Source organism: Odocoileus virginianus, chromosome 3 (assembly GCF_023699985.2).
Source record: "Odocoileus virginianus isolate 20LAN1187 ecotype Illinois chromosome 3, Ovbor_1.2, whole genome shotgun sequence".
In the NCBI taxonomy this organism is placed as follows: domain Eukaryota; kingdom Metazoa; phylum Chordata; class Mammalia; order Artiodactyla; family Cervidae; genus Odocoileus; species Odocoileus virginianus.
The window spans coordinates 88,983,747-89,007,778 of NC_069676.1; the positions used below are offsets into that span (position 1 = coordinate 88,983,747).

At 41.0% G+C, this 24,032-nt stretch overlaps 1 protein-coding gene across 1 annotated transcript in view; it reads left to right on the forward strand.

The window, feature by feature from the left end:
* The window catches only part of FAM81B (family with sequence similarity 81 member B), a 51,514-nt gene that overhangs the window by 4,441 nt on the left and 23,041 nt on the right, over nucleotides 1-24,032 (forward strand). Inside the window, exons 4-5 of the mRNA XM_020873033.2 lie at nucleotides 12,810-13,053; nucleotides 19,486-19,604. Coding sequence (XP_020728692.2) covers nucleotides 12,810-13,053; nucleotides 19,486-19,604 — 363 coding nt within the window. The remainder of the gene's footprint in view (nucleotides 1-12,809; nucleotides 13,054-19,485; nucleotides 19,605-24,032) is intronic.

A 24,032-nucleotide genomic window follows, 5' to 3' on the forward strand; every position in this document is an offset into this window, starting at 1 on the left:
TAAAATAATTCTGATCCAAAAATATACATGATGACCACAGGGGGGGGAAATGATTGAACAAATTAAATGAATCCACACAAAAAGTAAAAATACTGGATTTTCGTTTTTAAATTAGTTTTAACCATGAAGCCAATAAAACCTTAAAAATCACTAACATTACAGTGGCTTCACAGGTGCCACAGTAGTAAAGAACCCACCTGCCAATGCAGGAGATGCAAGAGACATGGGTTCAACTCTTGGATAGGGAAGATCCCCTGGAGGAGGAAATGGCAACCCACTCTAGTATCCTTGCCTGGAAAATTCCATGGACAGAGGAGCCTGGTAGGCTACTGTCCATGGGGTTGCAAAGAGTTGGACGTGACTGAACACACATGCATGCCACAAATATTCTAGAATGTTCACCATTAAGAATTTCCCTGTTTCTTAGTCAACTGAATTTAATGCATTCCAAGTAGATCAAGCACAGTATTTCAGACCTTCTTTTCATGCTACCCCTAATTTGTATTTGTTTATGGGATAATGAGGCTATAATTTAGAGGAAATGAGACCAAACAAGAGGAAAGGGTATTTTTTTAAATGTTTAAAAATAAGACATGTAGATAGATGGCGTTTTTTCTTCGTTAAGGACAATGAAGGTGGCATGAACAAAAATAATGATCATATTGGATATATTAGCTATTCTTGCCATCCAAGGAGAACACAGAGACCTATTCCCATCTGACTCTCCACATGACAAATAGAAAACAGAAATTATTCTTCTGTCAAATTCCAATGTGAACCCAAGCGCATTTCATTAGCTCAGACTGGTGACTTACATCATAGAAGATGAGACAAAATCCCTGGAAGATGGCAACAAACTTAAAAAGAAATCCAAAGAAATTTTTGCCATTTCCTGGATTACAGAGAAAGCAAAATTGAAACAAAGGGAAAGACGGATTCAATAATTCAAAGCCAATGATGCCCTCAAGATTCATTTCTACCTTGATCTCCCCCACATCCCTTCTCTTGCTGCCTAAGTCATATACCTACGAGCCTTCTATGTGCCACCTGAGGCGGCTGGTTTTCTTTCGGTCTCTCCTCTAATCTCCCAGCACAGACTGCAAACTCTCTAAAGGCAGGGACCCTCTGGCCTTAATACTTCTCGATACACCTACAACAGCCTATCATGATGCACTGAATTTCGATTCCTACAGAACTATAGTTGACAGGAGTAATGGAGAATAATGGCGGAGCAATTGAATCTTTAGGGCTCTGCTTAGAGCAGCAGCCTTCTGATTAACTGGAAAAGCAAAATGGCATTTGGGCATTTCAATCATCAGTGGGATGTTTTGAATGGACATAACGAATCCAACAAAATAAACATGATAATTTTTAAAATAACTTCCTCCTTCAAGTGATAGTATGCATTGAGTGGTACCAAATGTATTGATATGCTAGCGGAGTACTCACACAAGTACAAAACTCATTAAACAGTCTGAATATATGTCACATATTCTCAGAGGTTATGCCTTATAAATTTATGTGGCATATTTATAGGTAATACTAAAAACAAATAATAAAAACAACTGAGAAGAGTAAAAAAAATCCAGCAAAAAGAGGGATAAATGCCTATTCTACGAACGAAGTTTGGCTACAGATAAGCACATTAAAAAGGCAGGCAGACAGAGCATGTACATGGTTCTTCTCAACCTCCGGCAGTTGGAGCAACACCCACACGCTACTAGTGCTTGCTAAATGTTAGGTCGTATTAATAATCCATGTAGCAGGGGGAGGCAGAATGCTTGCAATCATTTCTAGAACAATTATGGTGACATTATATTAAAGGCAGTAAATAATTCTGATTTCCCCATGTGTTTACAGATTCACAACGAACAGACATCCACTGATTTCATGATAGTGCAGTCAGTGCTCATTTAAGTTTAATTAAGCAGAAAAGCACCAGCACCTTTTTTCTTTTTCTTCTGCTGGAAGAAGGAGCATTGCTTGGTGGCTAGGCACCAACTCTTGAATCTGCCAGTAATCAGCTATGTGACCTGAAGAAAATGAAAATGTCTTTTCTCCAGGCAGTCTCTGCCTCCTCCATAAAATGGGGTGGGGTTTTAAGTGCCTGAGTCCCAAGGGCTGTCTCAGTTCTAGGTAAGATCCAGAATTCATTTCTAGAATGCAGATTAGAGTCACCACTATTTGCTATTTCTCAACTCTGCCCACAAGTTACACTCATAAGCACTCTTTTATGTAATGAAGTAAGTGGTTAAGATTTAAGAGCATACATTATTCCCCCACAGGATTTCACTTGGAGTAGAAAACAAATTCTGCTCATAAATTACTTTTTCATTTTCTTCAATATCTCGCCACAAAATCAAATTACTCTTAAGGTCTCTTCTATCCCTTAGGTTCTTGGTCTTCAGAAACTGGTTATAGCCATTTATTCACCTAGCAAATATTTACTGATTATATACTACATGCCAGGCATGATGCTAGGCCCTTGAAATAGTCTTCAGTGAACAAAACAAAGACCCTGCCCTCATGGAATATTTGTTCTATGAAGAGGAACAGATTCACATTGTTAGGTCACCTGGCCAGGGTAGGCCTCATGAGAAGTTAGCATTTGAGCAAAAACCAGGAGATGAGGGAGTGGGCCACATGGACATACAGGGGAAAGCAAATTTGCTAAGGCTGGAACATTCCTGTGGTGTGTCAGAAACAGCACAGGGCAGAGAGGACTGGAATAAAAAGGAGGGGGGTATAACCCTGAACTGTGATGCTCTCTGGGCCAAAGAAATGAAGTTGTTTTGTATTGAGGAGTTGTCCAGGCTGGGCTATAGCCAATATGTATCTCAGAGATGCTCTCGGGAGTACATTTGGGCATGATGGAGGTCTGGGTAAAGGCCAAAGAATGGTATTTAAAATTTGGGTACATAAAACTCTTAGTGAGCCAAATGCACAAAACAATAAATGATTAATGAGCTCTACTTGTAAGTAGAATTAGGGCATTTCAGGGCCTGGAAAATAGTCATGTTCAATGCTTCTTCCTAGCAGACATTTTATCACACCATGATGCATCACTCTCATTGCCACACAAAGACAGATATTTCATGTTAGGATACACAAGAAAGGAAGACAAAACACTGTCAGCTGAGTGTTTCATGGGATAAGTCATGTTAGGTTGGAGAGCTCTTGGGTTTTATTTGGCAGTATCATATTCATCTTTGAGGGCAACTAGCTCTCAGATGAGAAAGCTCAAAATAGTCTGCATAGCTTGTGAAACAAGAAGATACACAGGGCACTCTGGGTTGATCCCCTCCCACCCTGCACAGGTCTCTGGCCCCACTGACCATATGCAGTGTTAACGTTTCCGGCTCTTAAGTGAAGTCGCTCAGTCATGTCCAACTCTTTGTGACCCCATGGACTGTAGCCCACCAGGCTCCTCCATCCTTGGAATTTTCCAGGCAAGAATACTGTATTGGGTTGCTATTTCCTTCTCCAGGGTATCTTCCTGACCCAGGGATCGAACGTGGGTCTTCCTCACTGCGGGCAGACGCTTTACCGTCTGAGCCACCAGAGTAAGCTTCCAGCTCTCACTCTGTGTTAATCATCTCGCTGAATCTTCACAGTAACTCCAAGAGGTGGACAGTGTTGCTGTTTTAACGATGAAGTCACTGGGGTTCAGAGGAGTCAAGTACTTGCCACGGTCACACAATGCAATGACAGACCAAGATTCCAACACAGAAATCTGTGTCTCCACGATCTCAAAGCCTATTTCCCTAACCACTTGGCTATCCACACCCTCTGCTGGCTATCTTTTCAACACACACACACACACCCTGGGATATCTTAGAATCCTGGGACATCTTTGCCTCCAGTCCATCCCTTGCAGCGCAGAAGATGTGAACGCAGCCACATCTGATCTTCCTCCATGGTGTCCATCTGTGGGGTTTCAGCAGCCTGGATTCACATCTTAGCTGAGCCTGGGAGGCACTGCTGTCAGCCACAGCGCAGTCTTTTATCCTCTCTCTGGCATCATCTCCCTGAGCACCCCCACCCCCATGATGGGCAAGACTCCAGCTACGGGTGGACACAGCCACAGGAAATGGGCATTACCCTCAACACCCCCATGTCAATCAGGGCAGAACTGCCCACACGAAGCTCACTCCCTCCATCCCAGGAGGCTCCCTGAATTCTCACCACACCCAAGAGCTAGTGTGAGAACTGAGCTGAGGTCAGACAAAGGCCAGTCTCAGTTCTCTAGAGCAGAGAGCATGCCCCTCCAACCCCTGGACCACAGAGAGGATTCTTGGGACTCCAAGGAGAGATGTGAGCCAAGCACAGGAAAGATAACTGGGGTGGAAAATTACATAACGCTGGAAGCAAGCTAAATATATATATACACATGTATATATGCAGAGACTATAATTATACATATGCAAGCTATATATAACATCATAGAGAAACATATATATCTTGAATATATACTTATATATGAAGAATATACATGTGTAAAGATGTATGCCAGTTAAATATATATATATAGCTTTATATCTACAAATACATATATTTATCTTGAGTATATATATGTATATTTATATTTCAGAGGAATAAATATATCCTATCTCTGAGAATAACTCAGGGACTTATATAAATATATATATTTGTATATATAAATTATATATATAAATATAACAGGGAGAAGTACTAATTGGTCTAAATAAAGCTGCTGTGATGTAGGTAAAAGAGTCAAAGGGGCAGGCTAATATTTCGTGGCTGGATTACTGATAACCTCCAAGCTTTAGTTTCCACCTAAACTGAGAAAAATTTTACTTATACCAAGGACTGGTTGTGGGGATGAGATGAATGGATGTTTGTGAAAGTGCTCTGTTGACTATAAGCATTATGAAGAAGTCAAATAATAATAATTATTTGATAATAAATTCCTTAACATTTCTCTTGGGCTAGAAACTCCCCTCAAATAATTTAGCATTTGTATCAGATTCCTAGGGCTGCAACAATACAGTACCACAACAGCAGATGTTTTGCCTCACAATTTAAGGAGTTAGAAGCCTGAAATCAAGGCGTCTGCAGAATGGTTCCTTCTAAAGGCTCTGGGGAGACTGTTCCGAGAGAGATTCATCTCTCTCAGCTTCTGGTGACAGCCAGCAATCCCTGGTGTCCCTTGATTCACAGATGCATGGCTCCAATCTCTGCCTCCGTCTTCACACGGTCTCCTCCTGGTGTCTCTGCCTTCACATGGCTGTCTTCTTATAAAGACATCAGTCAAACTGCATTAGGCACCCACCAACCCATGAGTGTGACTAATCACATCAGCCATGACCTTCAAGGTCACGTTCTGTGGTGCTAGGGGTTAGGACGTCAACATATCTTTTCCCATAACGCCATCTAATCATTAATAATAAGCATAATAATAACACACATGTGTGACCCTTGTAGACATTACAAAGCACTTTAGATACATTAGGGTTTCCCTCATAGCTCAGTTGGTAAAGAATCCGCCTGCAATGGAGACTCCGGTTTGATCCGTGAAGATCAAACCGGGAAGATCTGCAGAAGAAGGGATAGGCTACCCACTCCAGTATTCTTGGGCTTCCCTGTGGCTCAGCTGGTAAAGAATTCACCTGCAATGTGGGAGACCTGGAGTTCGATCCCTGGGTTGGGAAGATCCCCTGCAGAAGGGAAAGGCTACCCACTCCAGTATTACAGTCCAAGGGGGTCACAAAGAGTCGGACACGACTGAGCGACTTTCACTTTAGATACATTAGGTAAATTGGTCAATTTCAGCCAACTCAGGAGGGCGGGAGTCATCTCCATAGGACAGATAAAGGGGTTCTCTTCTGGACCACTTACTAGGGGTGAAGGATATTAATTGGCAGAGGCAGAACTTGAACCCCCAGTCTTCCCACTTCACATAGAGTCTTATTTCCCCTGGGGACTCACATAGATAGCACACAAATCCCAACAGTAGTGAGGTAATGTGGGTCAGGGTCTCAAGAGCACTACAGGACACTGTAAGTACTCTAAGTAACATCGAAACAACTCGCTGCTGCAGTCCACGTGTTTCCCTCTGTCACCCAGATGTCCACCAAGCCCCCATCCACACAGAGACTCAGGAACACCTGCCCGCCTGAAACACCTGCCCGCCTGAATGTCTCCACCAGAAAGCCAATCACAACAGGCACATTAAAAAGTCTGTAATTTTACTGAAAATGTTACTGAACACGAGGTGTTTGCCTCATACTACGTATCTTGAATCTGGGAAAAGTCCACAGCCAGTCTCTTTCTCCAGCCTCTTCTCAGAGGCATCACTGTTTGGAGTCCTTTCCTTTTGTGGTTCCTCCACGCAGGCCAGTGTTGACCCAACCCCACTGGGCTACTTCTTCCTGTTATGGATGATTTAAAATTGAAATTGCCTCCCTCACTCACCTCCAGCTTTCAGCCCTGTGTGTAAAAGTCAGCAAAGGAGGCTTCTAGAGCCAGCAAAACCATCTGGCAGGGCAACGGTTAGGAACAAGCAACCAGGAAATGATGGAAAATACATTCTCAATCCCATCGCTCCATGCACATACTCATGGATTACTTTTGTGATGCAGCAAAGTCTTCTCTGAAATGCCACTTTATTTCACTATTGTTTGCCAGACTCTATGCACTGAGAATGTAACTAGTCATAGGATAAATCTCACAGAAATGAAAATTCTCTTCAGTTGTGCTCCTTTGTGTTCTAGAAAGGAGTTTCAATTTTCCAATTTCTGTCTCTTGAATGTTACAGGTTGCTGAAATGGTTTTCCAAATCTCCTAAGTAAATTTAGTGCTCTAGTCACAAGAACAGAACAGGCAGAGACATGAAAGTCACTATGTACCAATGCATCTGCCAGCAACAGCACAGCTGGTGTAAGTCACACTGAACCGTAGAGAAATAGAACTCAGCATTTGCGGAAAATCTGTTCAGACTCAGTTGTCAGCTACATAATCAATGATTTATCTAAAGTCCAAATATCCCTCTGAAAAGGCCCCCTAGGAATATTTCCTCCTGTGGTTAGTAACTCCATCTGTGCTAGTCTGGAATATTCAGTTCTATCTTTCCTTTCATAGTTAAATTTAGATACACAAGTCTCACTGATATGATATACTAATAAAGCAGTGAATTTTTCAAATTCAGGGTAACCACATCTTGTTACTAGTGAAGAGCCTCAGTTTTTAAACTTTCAGATGATCTGATGTTCTGAACAACAGTGTTACCAGGAATCTCTCTTAGAAGACAGAATGTTCATGTGTTGGATGTTACTCCAGTCATCGGTTTATGAAAGTCATTTGGAAAACAATACTCTCTTTCCTTATGGCAGAAAAATAGGAAATATATATTTAAGCTCTCTGTATTTGATAGGAATCACACAAGTAGAGCTAAACAGAGCATCACTTGGTGCTTCAAATTGCCATTTCCTTCTCCAGGGGATCTTCCCGACCCAGGGATGGAACCCAGGTCTCCCACATTGCAGGCAGATGCTTTACCATCTGAGCCACCAGGGAAGCCCATTAAACATTATTAACAAACAACAATAATAATAATACTCCAATATATATCTCACTCTATCTCCTAGTATGAGATTTACTATATCTCAGGCATGAAAAGAAATTTCAAAAAGGAACACTCTCCACTAAAATATAAGTTTTAAAAATAAATATTAAGAATTCAAAGAAAATAACTACAGCCCATCATTTATATGCCACTTAAAGCTCCATGGCTGCAGGCAAGCACATGCACATAGCATTGGTGCTGCCCTGCAAGGCTTCCCTCCATGTGACAAAGAGCAACAATATTGAGGCCAGGGCAGCTATAAGCATTGGTCTCACGGCCCCCCACCGCCAGACCAGTCTTAAATAAATCAGCAATGCTCAGCCATTAGAAAATATTAGAATATATTCATCTAAGTGTTTATTTAAAATACAAATTATTTTTAAAGTTTTTAACCTATAGTGGCTTCATTTTTTATTTTTATTTTTAGCTGTACCTTGAGGCACATAGGATCTTAGTTCCCTGACCAGGGATTGAACCTAAATCCCCTGTGATGGAAGCATGGAGTCTTAACCACTGGACCACCAGGGAAGTCCCTAAAATACATATTCTTGTTCTTCCCCTCACCCTCAAAATTATGACTTAATAGGTCTATAGTGGTGCCAAAGAATCTCTATATTAGCACCTTCCTTTCCTTACCCACCCGTGTAAAAAGTTTCTTTATAAGAAATACTGAATCAGATAAGTTCCTTGAGGAACAGAACCTTTGTATATTATACATGGACCAGAGTAGACATTTACTAATATTGACTGATGTATTTCTATTTCAACTGACATTTTTATTGGTAAGTTACTATAGATACAGTAGTTTCAGCTACACATTAAAACTCCAACCAAAATGGCTTATATGTAAGGACATTGATTAGTTCACATTAAAAATCTAGAATTCGGTTAATTTGTAGGCTTAAAAACATCATCAAGCACCCAAGTGTTTTCAGTCCTTCTTCCCAGCTATCTTTTTTCCCCTCATGATCGATCATAAGATGGCTTCAGCAGTTTCAGGCATCACACACAGACATGACAACAACCAGCAAAGAAGAGGGAAGTTTCTTTCTGAGTATCTCTTTTTAAGGGCTTCCCTAGGGCTCAGTTGGTAAAGAATCTGCCTGTAATGCAGGAGACCTGAGTTTGATCCCAGGATCGGGAAGATCCCCAGGAGATGGAAATGGCAACCCACTCCAGTACTCTTGCCTGGAGAATTCCAAGGACAGAGGAACCTGGTGGGCTACAGTCCATGGGATCACAAACAGTAGGACACAATCTTTTATGATAATCTCCTCTTAACAGCAAGCAACCTTACTCAGAAACCCCACGGTAGGTTTCCCCTTGCATCTCATTGGCCAGTATTGCTTCACATGCTCCTCCCTAAACCAACTGCATCTCAGCTCAGAATAATGGGGTCACCAAGATTAGCTTGTGCCTCCACCCCCAACCCATCCTGAAGGGCCTGGGGGGCAGGAGGACGAACCAAATCAGGCAGAAGCAGGGATGGCTATTAGGAAGGTAACCAACAGTGTCGGCCATACTGAGAACATCTAAGAGAAAACAAATTCTAAACACTGACGGGAATGCAGCATGATTTACAAAGGTCTATGCAGAAACCCCATGGACTATAGAGTCCTGGGAATTCTCCAGGCCAGAATACAGGAGTGGGTAGCCTTTCCCTTCTCCAGGGATCGAAGCCAGGTCTCCCGCATTGCAGGCGGATTCTTTACCAGCTGAGCCACCAGGGAAGCCCAGAACAGAAGAACAGGGATGGAATACTCTTTCACTGGCGAATCCAGCCTGCAGGTTGTCAGGAGAACAGAAAGCAGCAGCAGCTCAAGGACTAGATCTGCAGCCCGCCGCTAGGCTATGTGTCACCATCTGCAGGGCCTGACATCCCCTTCTCCTCTGCCTGCGACTCATCAGTCCCAGCCAGGGTAGCGCTGTCAGCTCGGCGGGGGGTTAGAGGAATGGGTTTTCTATGTATGAGTTTCCATCTGGTAATTTTCCAGAAAAATATTTTTGAGCCAAATGAGTGTTAGATGAAATCTGACTGATGAAACCCTTAGCTAAGTTGTCTCTGCTCCTCAGATGTGCAGGTGATAGGAGAGATGAATCTCACCCAGACCAACACTAAATATTTCATATGGCTCGGGAAAGGAAACTGTTCACCTTGAGGCTCTAACAACTTGCAGCTTTGTGGAACCACTTTTTTTCCCTCTAATTTTCTAACAATGGGGCCTTAAGGAAATAGTCCAGCTAGACAGACCAGTCAGTCAACAAATAGTTATTGGCCACCTACTACGTGTCAGGCACTCTTCTCAGCGTTGGGTACACTGTGGAGAACAAGTCAAACAAAGTGCCTGCCTTCAGGGAACTGTCAGTCTCCTGATGGAGGGCAGAAAATACACACAAACAAGTGAATTAGATGATGTCAAGGTAATGACAGATGTTATAAAGAAGATGAAATATGGGCTACTATGATAGAAAGTGACTAAGCCAAAGGTTTGTCTGAGGAGAGGGTGCTGAAGCTGATGCCTAAAGAATGAGGAGCAGGCAGCCATGAAGAGACTGTAGGGAACAGCTTTCCCAGCAGAAGCAATAGCAAGCACCAAGGCTCTTAGTTGGGAACTGTGTGGCTTGCCTGAGGAACAGAAAGAAGGACTGCATCGTTGAGTGAGGGTGAATGGAGGGAAGAGCGGGAGGAGATAAGGCCGGGAAGGAGAAAAAAGATTTTATTCCCAGAGGATGGATGAGCCATCAGAGGGTTTTCAGGAGGCAAGCTCTACCTTCACATTTTTGAACGACTGCTCTTAGCCGTTGTGTGGAAGAGGCACTCTTTGTTAGGGGGCAAGAGTAGAGGAGATAATGGCGGCCATGACCGAGAGGCGAAGAACGAACGATAGAAAGAGGATATGAAGCCTAGAAAGAGGATATGAAGCCTGAGGACACTTCTGCGTGTCACTTCTGTTGTCACTCTATCAGGCCACATCAGGTGCATTAATTAAGGTGTGCCCTCTGCTTCTGTTTTTTCTCTCTTAGAATGACAGGAATATATGGGAATAGAGGTTAACATTTGATTTTGGAGACAAGAGATTTTAATTCTGACTCTTCAACATTTCCGAGTTGTATGACTTCTCCTGCGTCTGTCTGGTAAATGTTCTCAGTCTTCTCTCCCAAAGCACTAATTCATTCTTCAGCTATCTCCTGTCTGTCATAATTATCCCAACTTTTTTGTTTCTTTAACTATTTTCATGTCTAATATTTCTACTTGTTTTCTTGTTTTTTTTTTTTCATTTTGCTAGTATCTTCCCGTATCTTCACTTTTAATATTTTTATTCACTATTTTAAAAAATTTCTTATTGTGTGAAAGTGAAAGTCACTCAGTTGTGTCTGACTCTTTATGACCCCATGGACTGTACCCTGCCAGGCACCTCTGTCCATGGAATTCTCCAGGCCAGAATCCTGGAGTGGGTTGCCATTTCCTTCTCCAGGGGATCTTCTCTACTCAGGGGTCAAACCCAGGTCTCCCACATTGCAGGCAGATTCTTTACTATCTGAGCCACCTGGGAAACCCAAGAAGACTGGAGTGGGTAGCCTATCCCTTGGGAAGTTCTCTGGCGTATCTTCCCAACCCAGGAATCAAACCTGGGTCTCCTGCATTGCAGACAGTTTCTTTAAGCTGAGCTACCAGGGAAGCCCTCTTATTGCATATAACTTAGTAATTCTCTTTTGTAGGAATCTATAAGCCAGTAGTCCTGGAGAAGGGCATGGCAACACACTTCAATATTCTTGCCTGGAGAATTCCCTTGGACAGAGGAGCCTGGCAGGTTGCAGTCCCTGGGATCACAAAGATTTGGACAAGACTGAGTGACTAAGCACTGCACATAATCTAGTAGATTGTTTATTTGTTGGCTACTTGGTTTTTTGAGACTGTGCTCCTCAAAGTTGTGATATTTTGGCTTGTGGGTTCATTTTTCACTGAAGATTTCAGCCAAATCCTGTTCACCAATGAAGTCTTGTCAGCTCCAATGAGCTTGGGAGGAAGGGTGTGCGTGAGTGCCAGACTAAAACCATCATCAGCCACCCCCTATCCTACAGAATAACTTCTCCTATCAGGTCTTCTCCTCTTGCTCCTAAAAAAGAAGCAACATTGGAAGAGCAGTTGCTTTCCCATCCCTGGAACATATAGATATAGTGAGATCTTGCATTATTTGAAAAATGTTTTGGCTTTGCCTTCTTTTGAGCTAATCTAGGACAAACTACTATAGAGGAGAAGAAGCTCTTAGCAAGACTTCTAGGGATCTGGAAACTTACCCCCCTTAATACTAAGAGCATTTGATTGGGGTATAATTAATACGCATTAAAAATATGCAAAGTCTATATCTCGGTGGATTTTCACAAATACAGTTAACCATGTAACAACCACTCAAATCAAAATGTAGGACATTCTGGAAGCATTCTGATATTTCCAAGAAGCTAGTTGGATGACTGTGACAGGATGGTGGCCTTTGAATGACCAAAAATTTCCTGGTACTCCATTTGTCAAGAGGTAGATCCTCACTTACTTTGAATATAGGTACAACTTAGTGACTTACTTCTAGGGAATGAACTCAAGCAAAAGATACAAGGTATGGCTACAGAGACTAGGTCACAAAAATAAGCAAAGAAAATTAAATAAAGAAAAATACACAACAAAAGTAACTTGTGCTCCAAAATGTTTATCTGTGAAGAGAAGAAGTAATTTGCTCATGTCAGTAGGAGTTACTTGGATTTTATGTGTTTCTTTATCCTAATAACTAAATAGCCCTAGTCTTTGTATTTTCCTTTTCTAAGTTACTTTTTTCTTTTACTTTTTGTTGAACTTCTGACTCTTTTATTAATCTTTGCCTTTGACCTATCATTTCTCCCAGCAATTAGAAAGCAGCTCACTTCTCAATACAGGATCATCGGGCATTAAATTTATGTGAATACACTTTGGCTTGTTAGGATAGTGGGTAAAATGTAAAACAATTCCTGCTTGAGAAACATGAAAAATTAAGAAACAAGATCAAGGCTTAAGTCAGACCCAGTTCTCAGATGAGGCATAAATCAAGATTCTCACCATGCAGGGTTTGAAGTCCTAAAAACTTCTCCTCTTGGGGGAGAATATACAGGAGTTCAAGGGCAGCTGCAAGTTCTGGTTCTGGCTCCTCTAGCTCACCCTTGTAAAGTCCCGGTGTTGTTTCCTTTTCTGGACCAGGGGTCATTCTTTTCTTCCTGCCATTGCAAACACCCAGAGAAGTCAGCTAGAAGACAGACTGAACAACCAGGACCGCACCATAGCTTTCCTCCTTGAGCAAGCCTTCCGCATCAAGGAGGACATCTCTGCCTGTCTTCAGGGGACCCATGGCTTTCGCAAGGAGGAGTCACTTGCCAGGAGGCTCCTGGAAAACCACATCCAGACCATCACCAGCATCGTCAAAAAACTCAGCCAGAACATTGAGGTAGTTCTTTATTTCCCATGTGTTGGCACCATTGCTTGGCAAAGATCATCAACCGTCAGGGGCAGTTTTCAACTAGAGAAATGAGTCCCTATTATTTAAGCTTAAACGATTACCATTTAGTTACCGCTGAGGGAAACAGTCAATATTTTAACTGCTCGTGTCATTTAACTTCTACTTTTTGTAGAAGGAAATTCTGTTCAAAAATTGTTGAATGTCTCTTTGTGACAGCAAAGGCAATTGTTTAACATTAAATGTCAGACATTGTGCTAAGGTGCTTATTTTAGTCTAACTCTCTAAGATTCTACGAATGTGATCATTTCCAATAGAGGTTTTCATAAGGTAGTTGCAATGCTCATTCATAGACACATCACATATGACCCCCCAAATCTCTGTGACCCCCATCTCCCGCTCCTCTCTCCTTCACTCTGGCCGCACTGTGCTCCCAGCACTTCCGAGAACACCCCAAACATGCTCCGGCTTCAGGGCCTTTGCACTCGCTATGAACTCTGGGTGGATCATCTTCTCCTAGACACTCCTGTGAAGTATCCTTCACTCCCGTCAGGTCCCTGCTCAGAAATCACCCTTGTCAGAGAGCATTTCCTTGACATGCCAACAGTCACAATCTGCCTTAAACCCCGCCCTATTTTTATCCATAGTGCTTATCACAAACCACCACGGTCTATACTTACTTACTGTGTTTCTGCTTCTAAGATATAATCTCTGTGAGGGCAGAGACTTTATTTTGTTCACTGCCAAATCCCACACCAAACTGATGACAATGTATGAGAGGTCAGTGATCTGTCAATATATCCTGAACAGATGGATGAATGAATGATGTCTAAGGTATTAAAGGAAAAATAGTATTTCTGATCAAGAGAGAAAATGATTGTGTTAAACCAAGATGAGTAGATTCTTACTGCAGATCTTTCAGAGTTTTTAAAGTACCAATGAGAATGATGAATCTTAGATAGCAACTTTCAGGCAAAAGTTCCAGAGAAGAAACTTTAAACATCTGGCCTTAAGTGTGTGGAATTATGAGAATTGACAACAATGCCCTCATAAAATACATGCCTTTTTCTCCTATTAGATAGAATAGTGGATTAGACAAAAACAAAAACCATGAGACTGACCCAGCAATGACTTACTCATGACTCTGTGTTTAATCCTAAGGATATCTGTTAATTCATTTTCTATCTGTAGACCCCATAATGCATTTGAGGTAGTGATGAAAAGTTAAAAAATCTTGGTGAGCCATTAAAAGGCACTTTATAGGTACTTAGCACATCCTGAATTGACAACAGTGCCTAAAGAGGCAACATTATTTCTCAAAGTGGCCAAAGGTGTTTCCAGGCATAATGAACTATCATGAAAGTAAGGAGAGACACAGGACTCAGTGCTATTGAGATGATAAGAAAATCAAGCATAGCACAGGCACTAAAAGAAGCTCCTAATTTAGGAGTCAAAACTTCTTGGTAATTGGAAAGATAACAGCATTCTCAGAAATATCAAAAGGCTTATAGAATGTTCTATATTTCTACTTCAGTGGTTGTTACATAGTCAATTATATTTGTCAAAATCTATCCAGAAATATGCTTTGATTTATATATTTTAATACATATTAATTATATCCCAATAAAATACTCTTAGCATTAAGGGGAAAAACATTTCCAAATACTAGAAATCTTGCTAAAAGTTTCTTTTCCTATCTTTGATTAGCTCTGAAAAAAGACAAAGCCAAAACTTTTTTTCCAAATACTATAAAATCTCAAAATATTTGCAATCCTGTTAAGGGTTTAGCATATAGAAGAAAAATGACAAGGACTGATCTGATTGTGTAGAAAACTGAATTAGGAAATATTTAAAGGTTGTAGATGGGCTTGCTCTTGGAAGAAAGGCTATGACAAATCTAGACAGCACATTAAAGGTAGAGACATCACTTTGCCGACAAAGGTCCATATAGTCAAAGCTATGGTTTTTCCAGTGGTCATGTATGGATGTGAGAGTTGCCCTGTAAAGAAAGCTGAGTGCCAAAGAATTGATGCTTTTGAACTGTGGTGTTGGAGAAGACTCTTGAGAGTCCCTTGGACTGCAAGGAGATTAAACCAGTCAATCTGAAAGGAAATCAGTCCTGAATATTCATTGAAGAACTGATGCTGGAGCTGAAGCTCCAATACTTTGGCCATCTGATGCGAAGAGCTGACTCACTAGAAAAGACCCTGATGCTGGGAAAGACTGAGGGCAGGAGGAGAAGGGGCGACAGAGGATGAGATGGTTGGATGGCATCATTGACTCAATGGACGTGAGTTTGAGCAAACTCAAGCCTGGTGTGCTGCAGTCTATGGGGTTGCAAAGAGTCAAACACAACTGGAGCAACTTAGTACAGCACACGGCACAAAGGTTGTAGATATGAAATTAAAGCATTATGAAGTAGAAACTACTAAACTACCTTTAGAAAATAACTATGACTATAAAGTATTTAGATAAATGGTTGCTATTCAAGTATTTTTTAAAAACCTAGTAAGTCATCCCATCTGTAAATCGGCCAGTAAGATAGATTGAAGTGTGAGCAGAAGTTTGTCTTGGGTTTTTAAAAGAAATGAAAAAAATTTTGTTTACTCAACCATAACTGTAGTGGTGCAATTGCTTGTTCATTTTTAAAATCAAAATATTTCTTTCTTAAGCTGGCAGCTCATTAAAGATTGAAAATCAATTTATTCTTAATTTAGGAAAAGAGAGTTTCATGAACAACATTGTTTTATTGTGTTTTTTCCCACAAGTTACATTAATAAAAGCAATATTTGTTCATTGTAATTATTTGCAAGTTTAGAAAATAAATTTAAAACCTAGGAAAAATTTCTCATAATTTCACCAGCAAATGGCAAACTCTACAAACACCCAGATGCACCTGCCTCTGGTCTTCCCAGGTATCCCCTTTAGGAAGCTGAGGCAATTGTTTGTAAGCATAACTTTAATATAAAATTATATCATAAACTCTTTCATAGGTCATTAAAAGCTCTTTGTATGGTGCATACATCATGGTTACATTATTTATTCTCTTAATATTTAAAAGTCTTTGTGCATAAATGTATCTACATTTGTATTATTTCTATTGCATATGTTTTTAGAAATGGAATTACTGGGATAAGAACACTGTAAAAACTCTTGACACTTATTGCCAAATTGGTTTCCAGAATGTTTATATCTATGTATACTTCCATTAGCCTTATACAAGAGTTCCATTAGCTTTTTCACTATACCTATGCCAGCATTTCTTTTTCTCACCTTTTAGAAATGACTGTAACAGTTTACATTTTCTCTGTCAATAATTTGTTAATATCTTTTGCAGATTTAGTGCTTTTTAGTTTTTGTTTATGGGTTTTTTATTAAAAATAATAAGCAGTGATGCTTTGATAAATGTTTAAAAATCAGCAGATTTTTTTCTGGGGGATAAAGTACCTGGTTTATAGTGTTTGCCTATTTCCACGGTGTAAATACACTCACTGTGATTTCAAAAACCAACTGATGGGAGCTTTCCTAGTGGCTCAGTGGTAAAGCATCTGCCTGCCAATTCAGGAGACACGTGTTTGATTCCTGATTGGGAAGATCCCACATGCTGCGGAGCAGCTGAGCCCATGTACCAGAACTATTGAGTCTGTGTCCTAAAGCCCAGGGTCCACTAGTCAGCCCACTTGCCACAGCTACTGACGCTCATGAGCCCTAGAGCCGTGCTGCAAAACAAGAGGAGCCACTGCAATGAGAAGCCAGAGAGTAGAACCCCGCTTGCCGCAACTAGAGAAAGCCTGTCTATAGCCATGAAGACCCAGCACAGCCAAAAATGAAATAAAAAATAAAATTATTTAAAAAGCCAATTGATATTACTAAACAAAAAGATGGGAAGAGACACACGCAATCGGCTCTCAAGAATAGGTGTATACTGATTGCAACACAAATTGAAACCCTCGGCAGTAACACTACGAATGGTTTCCCGTTTGCTGTTTATGTCTTAATTATATTTATAATGATTTTTTAAAATTTTATATAAGTTTGGTGGCTCAGAGGGTAAAGCATCTGCCTGCAGTGCAGGAGACTTGGGTTCGATCCCTGGGTTGGGAAGATCCCCTGGAGAAGGAAATGACAACCCACTACAGTACTCTTGCCTGGAGAATCCCATGAATGGAGGAGCCTGGCAGGTTACAGTCCATGGGGTCACAAAGAGTCAGACATGACTGAGCAACTTCACTTTATTTCAATATTTTGTTTTGTGATTTTCCTCATTACTTTTAAGAACAGAAATTTCTCTCAGAAATTTCAGAGATGAAATAATCTCCTCTATTGCCTGTCAGTTTTATGGCTTAACTTTTTTAATATTTTAAATCTGTTTTTTCTAAAATTTATGTATATTCACGTATGATGTGAGGTACAGATCTAAACTGATTGTTTTCTGAGTGCATGCATGTGTGCTGAGTCACTTCAGTCATGTCTGACTCTTTACCACCCTATGGACTGTAGCCTGCCAGGCTCCTCTGTCCATGGAATTCTCCAGGCAAGAATCCTGGAGTGGGTTGCCATGCCCTCCTCCAGCGTTTCTTCCCCACCCAGGGATAGAACCCAAGTCTTACGTCTTTTGCATTGGCAGGCGGGTTCTTCACCTAGCTAGCACCACCTGGGAAGCCCTGTTTTCTGAATAAGTAACCAGAAATCTCAACAGTGTATACATTCCTTCCTCATTGACTTTGAGTCTGATATATGGCATATTTCTTTCTTACATTTACCAAGATCTTCACTAAATTACAATGATCAATTTAGCTAGGCGCAGTTATTTAGCTGCACTCATTTCAAAACACTTTACTATTTAATAGAGCAAGTTTTCTTTTATCACTATTCTTTACCAAAACAAAGTAAAACAACACTTACTGTTAGAATCCGAATGTTTGTACCCCCACCAAAATTCATATGTGAAATCCTAATGTCCACCGTGATGGTATTAGGAGGGACTTGGGTCATGAAAGTGGAGTCCTCAAAAAGCGGATTAGTGCCCTCATAAAAGACCTCACAGAGCTCCCTGGCCCCTTCCACCATGTGAAGATGAACCAAGAAGTCAGCAGTCTGCAGCCCAGAAAAGGGCTCTCCCCAGAGCCCAACCACGCGGGCGCCCTAAATCTTGGACTTCCAGCTTCCAGACCTGTGAGAAACAGATCCCTGTTGTCGTAGAAGCTTCTTAGTCTGTGGCTTTTTGTCATGGTGGCCTGAATGAATTAAACACCTATAGGCATGCAAAAATAAACAAGCCAAAATACAAAAACAAAAAAAAACCCCTCTAGATCGTGTTCTTGACACTTGTATGTCTTCAACTAAAGCTATACTTGCTCTTGGCTTGTCTCAATCTGCCAGTTTACAAACGGGCACGATTCTGTACATAGTCTTTGAAATGTTCATAATTCATTTCCTATAAAAATCCTTCTTTTCCTCCAAAACTTCATAATCATAAATTTAACATGGTTCAGACCTTGGTAACATCTAGTAACTAACTCTTTATGTTCCCCTAAATCACAAAGTTGTTTGTGCTTCAAAAAGTCCTACGCTCTCAACACTTTTCTGAATAAACATATATTACATTTTATATGCCTTAACTTTACACTGGTATTTGTTTGAATATCAACTGAGCTATAATTTTCTTCTATGGACAAGCAAAAAAACTTAGTTTTTATGTATGAGTGCCAAAAATTAAAACCCACTGTTTGGGGGACTACCAAGCGGTGGAATAGGGTAGTCAGATTCATTTCAGAACACTAAGACATAATGAAGACATGACGACGGATGCTCAAGGCAAAATCTGAATACATTCAAGCAGTAAATTTCTCATGTTCTCTTAAAAAATCTAAAACAATAAACCTTTTCCGCTCCATGTAAGTGAAACAGTTTTATTCAGATTTGCTCGTTAGTTGTATTAGCTTTGTTGTGGTTCCAACTCAATCTATAAAGGGCCTTGCCTCATCCCATATGAAAGGTCCCTTTTGCTAAACTTGACTACGAATTCTGAAAAAAGGTTTTTGTGAAAAGTTTTTATGTCGAGGATGGTCACGTCCACACAGCACAGTAAATAAGTTTGGTTTGGCCCATACGGTATTTATAAAAGAATTTGAATAAGATGTCAATATTTTAAAACTCATAAATTTAACATACAATCTGGATTTCCAGCTTATGCTGAGACACTGTTGAACCATCATGCCCACCTGGCAACTGTCAGCAGGACGCAAGCCATCACTGCCTCCCTTGGATATAGCAGGGACGGCTTCCGACACAAGACTCTCACTCATTTGCTCTATCAGCCTAAGAAGGGAAAGGCACTCAATTTGTAACCTCTGCTTTAAATGGTATTTTCTTATCACGTGTGATGGGAAAGTAATGGGGACTTTAACTCAAATATTGCAGATGATAGAAGAACAGATAAAAGCACGGGACCTGGCGGCCACAGGAACTCATTTCGCAGTTCAGGACCTAAGCAACAAGCACCTGCAAGGAGTGGGAGACCTTCGAGGCAGAGTAGCCAGGTGAGCAGAGACGCACTAACGCACGCTTAGCAGTCAGTCCCCACCGCTGGATTCTCAGCCCTGAATATGTGCTGTAGAAAACAGAACGCTGTCTTTAAGCTAAATGATAAGACAGTAACTGAGAAAGTGTACCATGACACTGGAAAGTCTCATGCTACCTGTGAGATCCAAGGGTTCTATTAAGAACCTCTTTTACAGAATGCCTACTTTGGTTTCATCTGCAAATGGCAAGTCTTGTCATTACAGCCCTCAGCAGTCCAAACACCAACATCTATACAAAGACATGCCCTTAAAACCGCATACAGAATCCCCAGATGTCTCAACTCTAATGATCTAAACATTTAAGATATATAAGAATTGCATATAAAAGCCTAGCAAAAGGGATTTAATGGGCAAGGGAATAAAATTTTGAATGATATCTTTTATATGAGACTGAAAAATTTCATGGTACATAGCTCAGCAAAAATTTGTAGGTATTGACAATGGCAGGACAACTCTGGTTGACACATCAAAGATGACCCGTGAGTGGCTGACAATGGACACCTTTTCCATCTCTCCATCTCCTGCCAGCACCTCATTCCTCTCTCCAGAAACACCCCCACTTTCATCTCATTAATCTGCTCTGAATAATTAGGTGATTAACACCTAAGACAAACCTCTCCTAGGGTATCCGTCCATTCAATTCAACAAAAAATGGACCAAACGCTCACCAATGCCAGGAAGTGTTCTATGATTCAGGGGTTCAGCAACATGTTCATCTTCCTATAACTTCACAGTCTACCTGGGAAAATATAAGCAATAAGGTGAGTGTTGTAATGAAAGCCTGGGGTGCCATGGGAATATGCAAATCAGATTGGGGCATAAAAATGGCTTCCTGGAGGAGCCATCCTTGATGGGTTTTGAAAGGCTGTAGCAGTTAACCAGACAGGGATAGGAGATGTACTTCCCATAGGAGGAATGATGTGGGCAATGGGCCTGTGGCATAAATTACTGTGAGGTGTTCAGGGCTTCCCTGTGAGGGGGCTAGTTTAGCTGTGGTATTTAGGGAGAGATGGGAGATTGGGAGATGAAGCTAGAGAAATGATCCACAGTTGGATGATGAGGGATCTTTGGTCAAAGTAAAAAGTTTGAACTTTATGTAAAAGGTTATAAATAGCCATGAGACGATTTTAAGTAAGGGGATGACATTCACTAACCTTTTGGTAGTAGCTGAATTTGGCAAGTACAGAAATAACATATGAAGATGAAAGGAAGCCTATTGAAGCAATCAAGGTGAGAAGTGTTAGTTTAGGGATCTAAACTAAAACTCTGCCATGCAAGTCCAGAGCAGGTGACAGACATGAGGAAAATAGAACCTACAGGATTAGTATGTGTGTTTGTGTGAGTGTGTGTACACACCTAGGTACTATATACATACAAATATACACATATATACAAGGTTATGTGTATATATACTTTATGCTTCTGAAATACATAAAATTATATATACTTTTATATAACATTTGATAAATAGAATTTTTACAATATTTGCATAAATGATGAAGCAAGATAATAAAACAACCCACCACTCTCCTTAGATGTGCCATGGTTTTACAAAGAAGATAAGCACCAAAATCTCTTTTGAACCAAACTTGGAATCTGGTTCAATTTGGTGGTACACTGATAGCACGATTCCAGGCAAGAATACTGGAGTGGGTCGCCACACCCTCCTCCAGGGGTCCACACCCTCCTGACGCAGGGATCCAACCCCCATGTGTCTTACATCTCCTGCACTGGGAGGCAGATTCTTTATAACTAGCACCACCTGGAAGCCCCTCGCTTTTTAAAATTCCACATATAAATAAGATCACGCAGGTTTTTCTTCCTGTGTCTAGCATATTTCACCTGGCATAATGTCCTGCAGATTTATACATGTTGTCACAAATGGCAAAGTCTCCTTCTTTGAGGCTAAAAATTTTGTGACTCCATATATATCACAATTTATTTATTCATACCTAAATGGCAACCCACTCCAGTATTCTTGCCTGGAGAATCCCATGGATGAGGAACCTGGTGGGTACATAGGGTCGCAAAGAGACAGTCCAGACTGAGAGACTAATACACATACACACACACACACACAAAGACACTTAGGTGGTTTCTGTATCTTGTTTATTGGGAATATCGCTGCAGCTAACATGAGAGGATATATTTCTTCCATGTATTCATTTCCTTTGGATACATATCCAGTAGGGGGATTTCCAGATGACAGTTCTATTTTTAACTTTTCAAAGAGTCTCCATACTATGTTATATAACAGCTATACCAATTTACACTCCTGCTAACAGTGTGGAAGGATTCCCTTCTCCACATCTGCACCAAAACTTTGTACAATACTCATCTTAACAGGTATGAGGTGACATCTCATGGCTCTGACTGGCATTTCCCCAATGATTCGTAATATAGAGCTCCTTTTCATGTACCTGTTGGCCAGCTGTCTCTTATCTTTGGACAAATATCTAGCCAGGCTTTTGCCCATTTTTAAAACCATGTGACCATTTAAAACCACTTGCTTTTCTGTGGCCCCAAGGGACTTACAGATGCTCCCCTGGCTCTCAGGGTTAGGTGATTTGGGAGCCAGATTCTCAGATAGCAGCTAGAAACACTTCACTCCCCAGGAGAATCTGGGATTTGGTGGTTCCCTCCCAGCTGTAAGGTGCTGAACCAGGGATGGGGTGTATGGTGTGTATGTATCTCACCTTTTTTGACCCTTTTTGATGTGGGTATTTTCTTAGCTGCCTGATGTGTGGGAGTCTCTAAACCAACTCCTGGATTTTTCCCAGAGGGACTGGATCCGAATTTTGCTATTTATTTGGTGCATCTGAGGGAGGAGAGAAAAATCAAGAGCCTCCTAGCTCTCTGATCGCTGACTTACCTCCCCTTTAATGTGAAGCAGTGATTTTAGGAAAAGGCCTTATTTTTCCTTAAAAATGTCTTCCTTTTATGATAATTTCTTCAATCTAGTGATTTAAGACAGAATCTGGCTAAAAGCCAAGAGATTTAAATTCACTCTTCTTCTTTTTCCTTTCCATATTTTTGCAGGCAAGTGATCCATGGACCAGCTGAGGCAGAATACTTTCCTCCTACATATGTTGACCTTAATTCCAATTAGCATTTTGGCATAAGAGTGAACTAAGTTGATTATTTTAACATAATTCCTAGCAAACCTTTTACTGCTTCATGAATCAAACTCAGTATTTGATAACAACTATGTATTTTTGAATTTTATATCTTATATCCCTCTCCAATATAGTGGCAGTTTAAAAGCAAGTACTCCCAATGAGATGAGGTTCTCAAAGTTGTCTGCCTGATTTTGACACCTTGTACTCTATTTGATAGATTAGCCTCGTGTGCAAAAAAGAAAAAGGCCAGCATGCAAAGGGCAGCCATACAGCCATGTATGATGGCTCTAGAAGCAGCCAGAGCAGCCCAATCCTCTAACCATATTTGACTATTTGGGACCCCAGGGCAAATCTGCCTATCAGTTCAGTTCAGTCACTCAGTCGTGTCCAACTCTTTGCGACCCCATGGACTGCAGCATCCCTGGCTTCCCTGCCCATCCAACTTCCAGAGCTTGCTCAAACTCATGTCCATCAAGTTGGTGATACCATCCATCCATCTCATCCTCTGTCATCCCTTTCTCCTCCCGCCTTCAATCTTTCCCAGCATCAGGGTCTTTTCCAGTGAGTTGGTTCTTCACATCAGGTGGCCAAAGTACTGGAGTTTCAGCTTCAGCATCAGTCCTTCTAATGAATATTCAGGACTGATTTCCTGTAGGATGGACTGGTTGGATCTCCTTGCAGCCCAAGTGATTCTCAAGAATTTTCTCCAACACCACAGTTCAAAAGCATCAGTTCTTTGGTGCTCAGCTTTCACATTACAAATCTGCATATGAAATAACTAAATTGTGTTGATGTGCAATTAAAAGCATAAGACATGTCCTTTGAAGAGGCAATAATGATATTATTTGGATACTGTCAACTTTTGAAAAAGAGTGAGGACTTCTTGTTAAAGATACTTTCACTCCACTCTTCTCACCTGAGACATCTCCATGCCAGTAAAAATAAAAGGAGGAAAACAAAAATGACGCCTTTAATACGACATGCAAGTTGTTGCAACCACTAATGAGAGAGCACGTGTACCAAACAGAGATGTGTGGCCTCAGTATCCTCCTCAAACCCGAAACATCATGATTTCCTCCAAATCAAGAGGCATCATCCACAAAGGCATAGACCAAATTTGATGAACCAATTTGTATTAACCTAGGGGATGGGGGTGAGTCACAGGAGAAACAGGAAATGTCCCTTGAGAGATTCAAGGCGGCAGCACAGAAGAGCAGAGACGGCAGACGCGTGACATTATTGCCTGGGACTGCCCTTCTTATCGATT